Source organism: Lingula anatina, chromosome 3, assembly GCF_051362555.1.
Source record: "Lingula anatina isolate TDL-2025a chromosome 3, LinAna3.0, whole genome shotgun sequence".
Taxonomy (NCBI): Eukaryota; Metazoa; Brachiopoda; class Lingulata; order Lingulida; family Lingulidae; genus Lingula; species Lingula anatina.
Genome location: NC_141769.1, coordinates 14,960,234 through 14,973,982, shown reverse-complemented (window position 1 = coordinate 14,973,982; position 13,749 = coordinate 14,960,234). Strand labels below are relative to the sequence as shown.

The following is a 13,749-nucleotide window of genomic DNA, read 5'->3' as shown; positions in this document are numbered from 1 at the left end:
ACACGCACACACACACACACACACAGGCTCCGTATCGAGGTATAGAATGGTATCTGGGATATCGATTATATTATATCGATATTCTGCTGTGTTGTTAAAGGAGCAGTATTAAAAATACTTACGGACATACGATTCAGTAATCCTTTTATTTGCAATTTTAATGTTTGCGCAAGGTGAAGGTTTTGGAGTCTTAGACTGCATTCCCACAGATTTAGATCGATCCATCTGGATCGACCTAACTCCCTGGGGGTTCATGCCAAATTGCTGTCAGCCGAGAGAGCACGGAAGTTAATTACCTCCTTACAGCTTTTAGTAGGCGGGACAGACATTTAAGCCGGCTAAGCTGACAGTAATCTAGTGAGACTCCCCACGGGGATAGGTCGATCTAAAATCTGTGGGAATGCAGTCTTACTGTATTTTTATCATTTTCGGTAGCATTTGTCGCATTAGGCGTTCTGACTTAAGTTTTATAAGGCATTTTGATTTATGCAATCATGGACACAGTTAATACAGTCCCCAAGTTAAGCCGAAGTTACAACATGGTGTATTCCAGGACCCACCTATGAAACAAATTCACAAACCGTTATTTCCCCCTCTCAATTATGATATTCTTTACTCCAGCCTGACGACGTATGTGGTTTGTTACCATCAAATTAGTCAGGTTTACTGAGTTACTGACTCGGTTTGTTACTTTTATTTGACTTATTTTAATTCTTTTTTTTTTACCAAAGTTGGTTTGTTCGATTCCATGAATTCCTGATTTTGTTATTACCCTATTCCGAAGCTAGCACAAAACCTAGCACTATATTAATTATTTATGCAGAACATCAAAAGGCAAATTTTATGTTGTAGTTCTTTTGGCATCTTGTCAAAATGTAGGGTCAGCTTTTGATAATTTTATGTTAAAAATTAAAAATTATGTTAAAAAATTTGATGCACAATTTCATTCCCCGCCAGCGAAACTATCCTGGTTTTCTTTTAGAGCATCTAATGAATTAAAGTCTTTGTTTTTATGATTTCTTTTTTTCAAGATCATTCGAAAACTACTCTAGATTTGAGGTCAGGGGGTGCATCCGACATCTTGGCATGGTAGAGCTCATCAAACTCTTCATTCTGGGCCACTGTGAACCAGTTCTTCCAGTCGGCAACTTGACCTGAAATACAAGAAATGCGTCGCTGCTTTAGTATATCTTTCAACAAATAAAGAAAGAATGTCACTCCTGAGTGTGATGTTCTATTATACTTGAGGTGTCAATTTACCTCTCTTAAGATAGGTCGCACAACATTTTAAGAAACACTGTGATATGAGGTTAGACTAGACCCCTTTCACAAAGAGCGGTTCACGTATCTGGGTAGATCCACTGAGACTGAGAATTGATGACAACTCCTCGTCTTGGCGAAAAAGTGCCATAAAGTGAATTTTCCTGGAGTAAACGACAATTTTGTTACACTTTCCAATAGTTACTGAATCTGTTCCGACATTCAAAGCTGGTCGATTTTTTAAATGTGTTTTTGTAATAATCTTTTAAGAAATTATTACGGATGGAAGCCATCTGTGAAGGTCCAAGTTGTATATTTTGTTTAAAGTGTATTTATTGTGGAATTTTGAATCTCATATTAACAGTTATCCCTCTAAAGATGGTAACCTAAATAGAGCTCCCGCTTGTCCAATTAATTTATTAATAAAACAGCAGGAAGCAAACATGTTGAAGACGAATGAGAGGGAGTAAGACCCCCCCCCCCCTTCCCGGAAGGACCTGCCCCGTAGACTGGTCCAGTTATGTGTATTGCTCGCTGCGAAAGGGTCCTTCATATAAATGGTAACAAGCAACTTGGAATTGGAAGATGATAAAATAAATGGGAAGAAGAAACCGACAATTTACATGTAATTTGAAAGATATGTAATCAAAAAGAATATTTACAAACCTTTTCTAAAAAATCTGTGACCATCCTTCAGATGTTTATTCGGTTCTCCAGTTTCTTCAGATCTTTTCATCGAAGAAAATGTGCATTTCTGCGCCACTTCCTCCAAAAATGCGTCTGATCTTTCAAATCCAAGAAAGGAATTTATTTTTTTCACAGCGGCTGGTAAATCCTGTGGTAAAACATTGCAATGAAGCAAAGCCAACCTTGTATGAATATTTCAAATGACTTGTTATGAACTGATGCTGCATTTGTATATTATATATTTTGTAAATTATTCGTTATAGTAGGCCTATATTTCAACTGTGCAGAACAGTGTTAGCTTGTGACGGCAATCCGCAGAATCCTTACCACTACAATAATGTAATTGAAAAATGCTGTTCCCATACCTTCTTGCAAATTAAAAAAATATTTTTAATTGTACACCGTGTCACTTATAACAGATTTAATGGGGAATAGAGGGAATTAATAGTCGATAAGGTGATGACCTAAATACGCAATTGTCTGCATAATCGGGAATAGAAGGAATTAATAGTCGATTAAGTGTTGACCTAAATACGCAACCGTCTGCATACCTTAAGCATTTCTTCGTAAGTAAGAAATAAGCAATTGGAATTACTGTCCACTCCCTTGCACATCTCTTTGGTATGGTCAAACCAGGAGCCGTAAGGGACTAAAATAAGTGAAATGCACATATATCCAAAGTAATGGGAATTGAAAAAAGTTGAGGTCGAATAGTTTATTTATTTATTTATTTCGTAAAACATCTTTTTCGAAAATTTTCAAATGTCTTCAGAATGTCGTAAAACACTACCGAAAAGCCTTTAGACGTGGGAATAAATAATTGGTTATTAATAATATTATTAAGCGTACAGTTTTTTTAATTAATTGATATCGAAGTTGAAATACATATGAAGTTGTTTAAATGTTTTCTGATCACAATGCTCGCGTATTCCTGACTGATTTCAATTTATATCTTACCCTTTCCCTGTGTGAAAATTGGAAAGTACGACTCCCAAGGGCCAGTGTATTCAAAATTCTTAATGCCTTTCATGAAGTTATAGAATGACACAGCCACGTCTTTGGGATTCCTGGTAACTAGGATGACCTTGATCTGCTTTCTCCACACATCTGGTGGCAAAAGGTGCCTGGGCAGATGACTCGCCAAGATCCTGGGAGACGCCATTTTGGCAAAGCCCTCTTGGTCAAGCGCTTCAAAGTATATCGAGTCCATGCTAGGGTCATTAGTGCTGTTGTTTTTGAGCATGCTTACTATTGAATATATCCATCGCGTTCCTAGAAACAGTGTTTGATAGCTTTAACGAAAAGCCATATTTTTATTATTCAAAATTGACTGTGGCTTGATTTCACCTTGCCCCAAGCGAATTTAAAATCTGCATGGATTTCAATCTGGCCTGCGACATAAACATCATACAAGTACATTATTCATCATTTTTATAGATATCAGATGCATCAGCCCTTTGGCCATAGTACTTACCTGATTTAGGGTACGTCAATAGTAAAATATCATCCTTTCTACATTCAAACGTACTCAAGGCTTCAAGACGAGGTACTATTCCAGGGAAAAGGGGGAAATACATCCCTTGCCACTCTATCACGTTATACTCATGGCCTCCTGCATCTTTGACTCGAATTTCCGCCATTTTGAGTGTCCCCTTTACTGACCCGATAAGGGTTCTTAATCTGTTGTTTATTGGTATTAAGGTGTCTCCGCGTGATTTACTAGCGTTAAAATCTATATCAATGCAACTTATCGGAATCGATCCTTTTCATTTTTATCTAGACATCGAAGTGATTCATCATTTTCAAAGTGACAGAAATTCATTAATTCACATTTTCTTCACATTGCAATAAAGAAAGAAAGAGTAAAGAAAGAAAGAAAGAAAGAAAGAAAAGAAGAAAGTTGCTGGGGTAAAAGGCAACCTATGTCGGCAATGTCATGTTTCGCATAAAGGCCTATATTTTTAATTCAACGCCACATATACCTTATTGCATTAATATACAAGTTATTTATGAAAAGGCAATATCATACAAAAGGAAAATTTATGTTGGCATTTTGTTGAAATATGGTGGTCAGTTTTTGATAAATTTATATTCGAAGTTTGGTGCATTATTACATTCTCCTCCTGTTAAACTATCTCGGTTTTCTTTTAGAGCACTTTATGAATTAAAGTGTTTGTTTTTATGATATCTTTTTTCAAGATCATTCGAAAACTACTCTAGATTTGAGGTCAGGAGGTGCATCCGCCATCTTGGCATGGTAGAGCTTATCAAACTCTTCATTCTGGGCCACTGTAAACCAGTTCTTCCAGTCGGCAACTTGACCTGAATTACAAGAAATGCGTCGCTGCTATATTATTTCTTTCAACATATAAAGGATATCACTCCTGAATTATTTAATAATATTTTAAGTGCTCATTCCCTTCCATTCAGATAAGTGTTCCTCTTGGCGCCAAAACGAACTCTTAATGGTAACAGGGGACTTAGAACTAGAAGAAAAGCCATAAACAGACAAGTAGATGCACAGATAATCAAAAAGAGCATTCACAAACCTTTTCTAAAAAATCTGTGGCCTTCTCTCATAAATTTATTCGGTTCTCTAGTTTCTTCGGATCTTTTCATCGAAGAAAATGTACATTTCTGCGCTACTTCCTCCAAAAATGCGTCTGATCGTTCAAATCCAAGAAAGGAATTGACTTTTTTCACAGCGGCTGGTAAATCCTGTAAAATAGTGCCATTAAGCAAGCAGCCATTATCCGAATATTTTCAATAACTTGTTATTTACTGAGACTGTATCTATATAAGAATTTGTAAATAATTTGTAATAGTATTTCTAAAATCTGCAGAACAGCGTGGTATTTTGTGACGGCAATCCGAAGAATCATTACCACTACATTAATATTACTGATAATTACTGTTGCAAGACCCTGGTGCAAGCTTACATAACTTTTTAATTGTGCATCGTGATATATTAGACATCACTTGAGAACAGAAGGAATTATTTGTCGATTAAGTGTTAAGCACACATAGACCTGAATACATAGCCATCTGCATACCTTAAGCATTTCTTCGTAAGTCAAAAATAAGCAGTTGGGAATGCTGTCCACTCCCTTGCACATCTTTTTGGTATGGTCAAACCAGGAGCCGTAAGGGACTAAAAATGAATTAAATGCACTTCTTTAACTTAACATATATCCATAGTTATGAAAATTGTAAACATGACGACCAAATATTTTATTTTTATTTTCGCGCTCATTTTAAAATGACTTCAAAATGTCTAACCACGCAAAACACTGCCGAGAAGCATCCAGGTATTGGAATGTATAATTGAAGAGCGTAGTTTTTAAATTCATTGACACCCAAAATTAAATACGCCAAGGTTCACTGGGCATTTAGAAAAAATTACAAAGTGCAATCTGAAGTCGTATGTGTTATGTGTTTTCTGATCACAAAGCGCGCCCATTCCTAACCGATTTCACTCCACATCTTACCTTTCCCTTGTGTGAAAATTGGAAAGTACGATTCCCATGGGCCAGTGTATTCAAAATTCTTTTTGCCTTTCATGAAGTTATAGAATGACACAGCCACGTCTTTGGGATTCCTGGTAACTAGGATGACCTTGATCTGCTTTCTCCACACATCTGGCGGTAGGAGGTGCCTGGGCAGATGACTTGCCAAGATCCTGGGAGACGCCATTTTGGCAAAGACCTCTTGGTCGAGTTTTTCAAGGTATATCGAGTCCATGCTATTGTCATCAGTGCTGTTGTTTTTGATCATGCTTACTATTGAATATGCCCACCGTGTACCTAGAAACAGTGTTGGACAGCTTTAATGAAAAGTCGTATTCGATTAAGTTTATTGTTCAGAATTGACTTTGACTTTGATTTCATTTTTGCCTAGGCAAATTTGAATTTCCATTGATTTCAATCTGGCCTGTGCCATAAACACCATACAAATACATATTATTCATCATCATTACAAATTTCATATGCATCAGCCCTTTAGGCCGTAATACTTACCTGATTTAGGGTACGTCCATAGTAAAATGTCATCCTTTCTACATTCAAACGTGCCCAAGGCTTCCAAACGTGGGGCTATTCCAGGGAAAAGGGGGTAATACATCCCTTGCCACTCTATCACGTTATACCCATGGCCTCCAGCATCTTTTACTCTAATTTCTGCCATTTTAAATCAGTAATGCGGACTTGATAATTCGCAGGGTAGGTACCATTTAAGCGTCCCTTTTAGTGACTTGTTGCCTCGTGATAAGGGTTCTTATCTCTTGTTTATTGGCATTGGGATTCAATCACAAGATTTACTCGTGTTTGTAGCAATAATAATAATAATATGACTTATCTGAAATGGTCGTACAGATGTACCCATCTTTATGTAGACATAAAAGAGAACAATCATTTTCAAGTGACTAAAATCACTTAATACACATTTTCTTCACAACGCATTAAATAAATAAAAGGGAAAAGATGCTCGGGATTCTACATAATTCCATCTGGTGAGCACAACACTTATGGTTACATGTATATCTAACGTATTTAGTGCCAAATAAAACGATGCATGTCTTTTATACCAAAAGCAAAGACCGTTAACGTGTCAGCAAATTGACATTTGCTTACAAGCATCTACAAAATGATTTTATACTCCAGTGAAGGCACTCATTAAGGAACAAAATAATTGTTCTACTGTAATCTCCATTTTCGGATAAGGGTATAAACCTTTCTAAAAGGCTATTATGGTGCTTAAAATTTCTCCCTACCTTTTATGGTTAAAAAAGACCACACCACATTACACATTTAATATGAATCAATTATTTTAACTATTAAAAAATATAAACGACTTATTCACATCACGTAGATAGCATGCACCCCAAACAAGGTTGGGGATAAGAATAATGGATTTCACCCGCTGTATTAACACAGAATAGGAAGCGGTTCCAAATTAAAAGCCAAATTAATATAAAACAGCTCAAATATCTGTAGCTGATATAAACAAATAAAATGGAAAAAGTTGCTGGAGCTTCTACGTCATTCCATTTTGATTCTGACGAGCAAATTACTTATGGTAACCCCCCCCCCCCTTGAAGGTCCCCGAAAATTTGGTATTTTAGAGGGCGAACGGTGCCATTTCGTACGGTATAGAACTATGATTCAGCTAGTCAAAATTCTTATTTCAAGAGTCGACCTTTGGTGTGATTTTTTTAAGAAATCGAAGGAGGGGTCAGGAACCCCCTGACACCCTCCTCTCTAAATCTGCCACTTGTATATATAATATGCATAACGAATTCGTCGAAGGAGAAATGAATTATGGTATTTCTCGCTTTGTGGGAATTTTTAGGGCAAATAGACGAACACAAAAGCCAGACGTTAAAAACAAACATTTATCTTTGAAGATTTGTTCACAAAATTTCATGGAAGTAATGCCTTATTATTAAAAAAAATAAAGTCAGCTTTCCCCACTGGCTGTGTGAGAAAGGCCAAGAAATTTTAAGGGTATTATTCAAATACTATTCTGGACTTGAGTTCCGGAGGTGCATCGGCCATTTCTCGGTTGTATAGTTCATCAAACTGTTCGTTTTGCGCTACTGTAAACCAGTTCTTCCAGTCTGCGACTTCTCCTGAAATAGAACCAGTAGATAGAGCATGAGATAGTGACCGAACCCAGAGAAATTTACATGGAAGCCTGGAAGCCATCCACATCAAGAAGACAGGGGCCATTCTCAACAGAAATGATGGTGCCATCCTCCCTGGCCTCTACCTCCCTTTCCTAAGACAATGGGTGTGTGCGTTGTGTGTGTGTGTGTGTGTGTGTGTGTGTGTAGGGGGGGGGGAAGGGGCAGAATCTCTCCTGAGTAGAGGCTATTCACCTGGATAGCCTCATTCCCTAATAAAGATGTTCCGCAAGAAATCGAAATATTAAAAGTAAAAACTTTTTCGATATTAATAGAAAAATTACTTCATTTTTACAATAAATATTCTATAGTTATTGACAAAAGAAACTATGGGTCATGAATACTTTCAAAAAATCAACTGACAAAACTGAATCAAATAATTGGTGGGGTTTCAATCTCTCTCTCTCTCTCTCCTTTAATAAATATATGAAGCAAATAAAAACCTTTTCTGAAGAATGATGTTCCCGGTTTAAACATGTCTTGGATTCTTTTTATGCCATCTTTTGCGCGTTTCATGGTGGCAAAGGTGCACTGTTGTGCCACTTCTTCTAAGAATTGATCGGTTCTTTCATATTCAAGGAACCGGTTTATTTTCTTTATTTCCGACAGCAAATCCTAGAAAAAAAGTACATATTTGTCGAGTTTACACTGAAAGGAAACTGCTGTCGAATTATAGTGATGAATACTTTGAAATAATGCAACCCTTTAAAAGACTGTTTTAACTTTCATGATAAAATACATATTGTTCACCCGACAAAAAATAACACGGGCTCTGAATCGTTTTAAATTGCGTCGGCAACTGGTTGCCGAGGGCAGAACGCAGACTGTCCATCGGAAGGCTGGCAGATGGAATACTGTTGCCAGACAAGCGATTGCCTGAATAGTGCATTTTTCAAGAGAGGTTTATTCTGGCCCAGTGGAGACCTTTACTGTTACCAATTAATATGGGTTAAAGCCCAAACATTATGTCTTGATTCACGTGTATTCCTAATGTATATCGCTCATATACAGGTTAAAATAGGACTTATTTTTGTCATATAGGTATTGATAATTCAAAGTCCAGTATTTGATGTTCCAGTTGTAAACTTACTTTTTTCATGTCTTCGTAGGTCAGAAACAAGCAGTTAGGATTGCCCCTGGCTGCCTCAAACCATTCTTTGGTGTACTCAAACCATGAACTTCCCGCAACTATCATAAATAAATAAATAAATAAATAAATAAATAAATCTGCATATCAATCACATCAGATCTGTTTCAGTTTATTTCTTTTTTTCGAAAAATAGTTTGACAATCCATATTTTCTTTACCTTTTCCTTCCAAGAAAAGCGGGAAAAATCCGTCCCAAGTCCCACTGTATTCATACAGCTTACAAGCGTTTTTAAAGGCACAGAAGGACGCGGCCACATCTTTTGGGTTTCTGCTGACAATGATAACCTTGATGTTCTTCTTCCATGCATCCAGTGGCACCAATCTCTTCGGCATGTGTGTAATCAAGATTCTTGGTGACGGCATGTCGTTTATGACGTCTTGGTCACAAGCTTCTAGATACTTGACTTCGTCATAATGTTCACTTACATTCTGTTTGAGCATTTGGACTATCCCATTTAACCATTGTGTTCCTAGAAATGAAGCAAGGCATACTGTTGTTCTTAAAAGTTTTACTGTTTTGTATTACTGAGAATCGTCATTGAGATGGTCGGGTATCAAAGTTTTATATGTTTGCAAATATACTGATGCTAATATTTAAAAAATAAAAACAATAATCAGATATTATATATATTTGCGAAAATATGACACACACCGATAGGCTGTTTCGTTAGGATGAGTAGCTAGTAGGTCCTATTCTCGTTGATCTTGCTGTTGGACTTTCAGGACTGTACACTGAAAAGGGGTACCTCAAAACTAAATTACAAAGCAGACTATTTATTCACTACAGCTTTAGGGCATGGCTCATAGTTTAAACAAAAACAAAATAATGGAGACAAAAATCTTAGACAAACAGTGCCATTGACTCAAGTTTGTTTGAAATGATGCAGGGATAGCAGGTAAATTGAGATAATCCGACAAAGCTAAAATATTTACGACGTAACGTAACATAACATCGAGCGAGAAATCAAGTGGTTTGGAGGAGAGTGGTTCAGAAACCATGTCAAACTAGCGAGTGTGGCACCGGTGAGACAATAGCATAAGCCTGCTTATTTATTTCACATTTTAGTTCAATGTGTTTTATTTACATCCGATTTTCTACTTATCTAACTCTGCTTATTGATGTAATTTATGTAGAATTTATTTATTTTTCCACAGCAAATTTAAATATTGTAAACCGCTGGTCTTTCTCTCGTTTTCCCTCTCTTTATTATCACTAGCAAGTACGCAATGGCCAGGGAAGTAATAACGCTTATCAAATCAATGCTCTACATAGCAGATGTTGACCTGAATCTAGGGGACCATTCCCAGACCCCATCGTACTCACTGTGGATTGATCTATCTCAGAGGGGGTTCTCGCTAAATTGCGGCTTAGATTTCTGTCAAGCCTTGAAGCTGCTAAGCGGTAATTAATTATCGTTACGCAGCTTCAGTAGGCGTGCCAGACAGCTAAGCCACTTGAATTGAATGCAATTCAGTGTGATTCCCCTTGGAGATGGATCGATCCTGTTAGATCGATCTAGCTATGGGAACCCAGTCTGGGCTCGCGTGAGGTTTTTTGTGGTCGCATAAACTTGTAGTCCCCTACCTTTAAAATCAGTAAATAATTAATAGCTAAATGTATACGCACACAGACATACACTCACGCTCCGTATACATGGTATGGTATCAATATTACTAATTTACTTATTGAAAAGCAACATTACCGCATTTAGGATATGTGCACAGCAGTATGTCGTCAGGTCTGAACTCCAGTGTCCCAATGGCGTTTAGCCGAGGGACTATACCGGGAAACGCGGGGAAATATACTCCTCCCCATTCTACCAAAGTCATGGCATCCCCATTAGCGTCTTCAACGCACACAGTAGTCATGTCTGCCGTTAAACGAATTACTGCTTACAAGTTCCAGTCACCTTCACGTTATCTCGCTATTTATAGATCTTTTTGGAGCGATAAAGGCTTATCACATGTCACTTGAACATACGAAAGACTGGCGGTACACCATCTAGCATAATACAATTTAAAAAACAAATACTAAATATGTTACAAACTGTGATTGAGAATCTAATAACTAAAAATCCAAATATACCAATATAGAACTAACTACTTTATTTTGATTGTTTAATTTCAGTAATTATAATAATGTATCTCTACAATTGAAGGAACATGTACTACTAGTACTAGTGTAATTGAAATGGAATATTAAGCAGAGCCAATGATAGCAAATTCCTTTATTGTTACCTTTTTGCACTTGCATTCTTTTGTTCCTCAATATACATTCTGGATAACTAATAAAACGTGTTCCCATAAAATCTCAACTAATTCCTTTGCATTTTAGGAATTTGGAATATTGAGAAACTACAGTAGCTCTTAAAGCAACTTCTGAAGAGCTAATACATGTAGCTGTGGCCTATTTTATTTTCAAATAAAACCTATTAAATTTTAGTTACTGGGAAGTTTTACTGACTTTACCAAGGCTGGCAAGTCGAACAATAACGTGTAAAAGATATCAACAGCATGTTTTCTATGGTCAGATGCAAAAAAAAAAAAAAAAAAAAAAAAATGAGCCAGTAGCCTTACAGAAATGACAGCTAACGGTCAGAAGTGCATGCCACTTTCAATGTCCACTGAATATCTCAAAATGACTTAATTCTGGACAATTCAAGTGCTTTCAATTGTCTCAACAAATTTGGAACTTAACATTATTTATTCCTCATCAAGAATCCTGTAACCTAAAGCAGTCACTGGCTATTTTCCAACTGATAGCCTTGCTTTCATCAGTCTTGTGAACAGTCAACATAAAACTCTGGGTAAAAGTTCTGATAGGATTTCCATGAAATGTTACAGCTCCACATGTGGAAACTAGGATACTGGTCTGCCCTTGAGTTACGCTATCTGGAAGCCAATAAAAAACACAAATAAATATCACTGTGATAGTTAAAAGATCAGTGATGGCATTTCCGATCACACACACACACACACACACACACACACACACATCACAGGCAACTTTTAAGAAAAAAGCTATCTACACCATCATTCTTCAACAATATCCATGAGACCATTTATCATCCAAACCTACTCTATGAAAATTTAATAATTGTGATTATACCTGGCAGAGGCTGGCAGTCTACTGATTCTAGGGACACCTCACTAGTAGGCAGGCTTTCCTGGAATTTGGCAATGGCATCCATCCCACTAACTGGGTTCCCCTGCCACACCATAGTAGCTGAGGCCAAGTACAGTTTGGGCAGCAACTGGAAGAAAGAAAATTGCACTCTAAGAGAAAATAGAAATTGAGAGATGAAAATAATGTATGATGAAGATATATGATAACTGTACAGTATAATATGCCCCGTAAAAGATGAAACCCACAATAAGGTTAGTTATGTAATTTGTAAAAAGAGTTATTTTGAGACAAATGTTCAGACTGGGCATGTGACACACTATCTTAATTTCCATTAATACACATACACACATACACACACACACACACACACAAACACAGAGAGAGAGAGAGCTAAAGGTAATGAGGGCAAAACAAGGAAATACTGATACTACATTTAAATCCATTGCAAAAACACACATACCGTCCTTCTTTTGTCAAACGTTTCATAGTAGAGCTTGGCGAACTCCTGACCTGCTTGGCTGGCCTGATCTATCCGGAACTTTGGATCCTGAAAATTAAAACAACCACATGCTGTCAGGTATATCTGGTAAATATAAAGCTGAAAATCTACCAGCTAAATTTTTAATTTTTCAGCCAAAATTTAGAATATATTCTAATACTTTAAATGAATCCAGAAATAAAAGTAATGGGGCCCTTCTGTCCATTTTTTCACTACCCCATTACTTTTATTTCTGGATTCATGTAAAGCATAAAATATATTCTAAATTTTGGTTTTGTGTTTTTTGTTATGAGCTTCAAGTAATTATTTTAGTGCCTCTTTTAAAAATAAATTTGAATGAAATTTTCTTTATTTTGGAGTTATCAGCAGAATATACAATCTGAAACGTACGGAGTACCTAATATGCAACGTGTGTTATACATTTTGAGATGAGAGGGCATTATGTGGTTGGAAGGGGAGAGGGTTGGGAGTGGGACAGACAGGTAGAGGACGACTCCAGCAACTCACACAAAATGATTTGCTCTAGTCACTCACATGTACTGTATGCATGAACATGTCAATATACAGTGCTTCCTTTTGAAAAACAAGCACAACATAAAAAGTACATTAAAAGTGTGTTTAACCATGCCCCCCCCCCCCCTTGCTTCAACAACATTTCCCTCGTAGTCTCCTTTTCCAAGTCATTCAATGATCTACTGGAAACGTTATCTTGATTCAAATTACATAAATTGGTCCTGTGGTAAGATGCACGAGTTTAACTTCCTCTTATATATATGAATATAGCAAATAATTGATCGAAGTAAGTCAGAGTAATGGGTTATTCACAAAGACGTGCTCACCTGCAAATCGGTCGCCATTTTGCCGACGTCACGTGACGATGCTGGCGGAATCCCCACGTGTTGCTAAATATAGACCTCCTTGAACAGCTTCGAAGCACACCAGGCATGGTTGAATTAGAATCTCCGGATTGTTAACAATAAAGGCGAAAGGTGTAAATGCAGTCAACTTCACTCGTGTAGCTGTGATGCATTTTAAGACCTTTTTTTTGCGCAAACTAAACCGATATTTTTTTAAGTAAAAAAAAAAGAAAGTTCGGTAGTAAGGTGTTGCCTTTCAAAGTATTTTCCAGTTTTCTAAAATTTAGACTAGAAATGGGACAATTTGTTTTGTGAATAAAAAAATAATTCGCTCAAAATAGCAAGAAAAAACTTCAAACATATTTATTTAATATCCTGGTTACAAAATGCTATCAAATGATATACTGTTGTAGAATGTATATATAGCATCTTGAAAACTCATTTCTCCTTTGCTTCTACTAATAAATAAGTTCTGGAATAAATTTAAATT

General features: G+C 36.7%; 4 protein-coding genes across 4 annotated transcripts; all 4 read right to left on the bottom strand.

Moving 5' to 3' along the window:
- Positions 1-127: 127 nt before the first annotated feature.
- On the bottom strand, positions 128-3,624 carry LOC106181315 (sulfotransferase 1C2). The gene is made up of 5 exons (XM_013565649.2): positions 3,422-3,624; positions 2,905-3,219; positions 2,499-2,596; positions 1,927-2,095; positions 128-1,154 (listed from the first exon to the last, which is right to left on the bottom strand). The coding sequence occupies exons 1-5, from the start codon at positions 3,585-3,587 to the stop codon at positions 1,033-1,035; spliced, it is 870 nt and encodes a 289-aa protein (XP_013421103.2). The 5' UTR covers positions 3,588-3,624; the 3' UTR covers positions 128-1,032.
- Positions 3,625-3,881: 257 nt separating this feature from the next.
- LOC106181316 (sulfotransferase 1B1) lies at positions 3,882-6,221 on the bottom strand. Its single transcript, XM_013565650.2, has 5 exons — positions 5,964-6,221; positions 5,436-5,750; positions 5,001-5,098; positions 4,497-4,665; positions 3,882-4,269 (listed from the first exon to the last, which is right to left on the bottom strand). The coding sequence occupies exons 1-5, from the start codon at positions 6,127-6,129 to the stop codon at positions 4,148-4,150; spliced, it is 870 nt and encodes a 289-aa protein (XP_013421104.2). The 5' UTR covers positions 6,130-6,221; the 3' UTR covers positions 3,882-4,147.
- Positions 6,222-7,386: 1,165 nt separating this feature from the next.
- Positions 7,387-10,820, bottom strand: LOC106181277 (sulfotransferase 1C2-like). The gene is made up of 5 exons (XM_013565606.3): positions 10,480-10,820; positions 8,935-9,246; positions 8,718-8,815; positions 8,071-8,242; positions 7,387-7,573 (listed from the first exon to the last, which is right to left on the bottom strand). The coding sequence occupies exons 1-5, from the start codon at positions 10,643-10,645 to the stop codon at positions 7,452-7,454; spliced, it is 870 nt and encodes a 289-aa protein (XP_013421060.2). The 5' UTR covers positions 10,646-10,820; the 3' UTR covers positions 7,387-7,451.
- Positions 10,821-10,989: 169 nt separating this feature from the next.
- Positions 10,990-13,388, bottom strand: LOC106181279 (NTF2-related export protein 2). Its single transcript, XM_013565607.2, has 4 exons — positions 13,242-13,388; positions 12,364-12,450; positions 11,886-12,030; positions 10,990-11,668 (listed from the first exon to the last, which is right to left on the bottom strand). The coding sequence occupies exons 1-4, from the start codon at positions 13,257-13,259 to the stop codon at positions 11,490-11,492; spliced, it is 429 nt and encodes a 142-aa protein (XP_013421061.2). The 5' UTR covers positions 13,260-13,388; the 3' UTR covers positions 10,990-11,489.
- Positions 13,389-13,749: the final 361 nt, after the last annotated feature.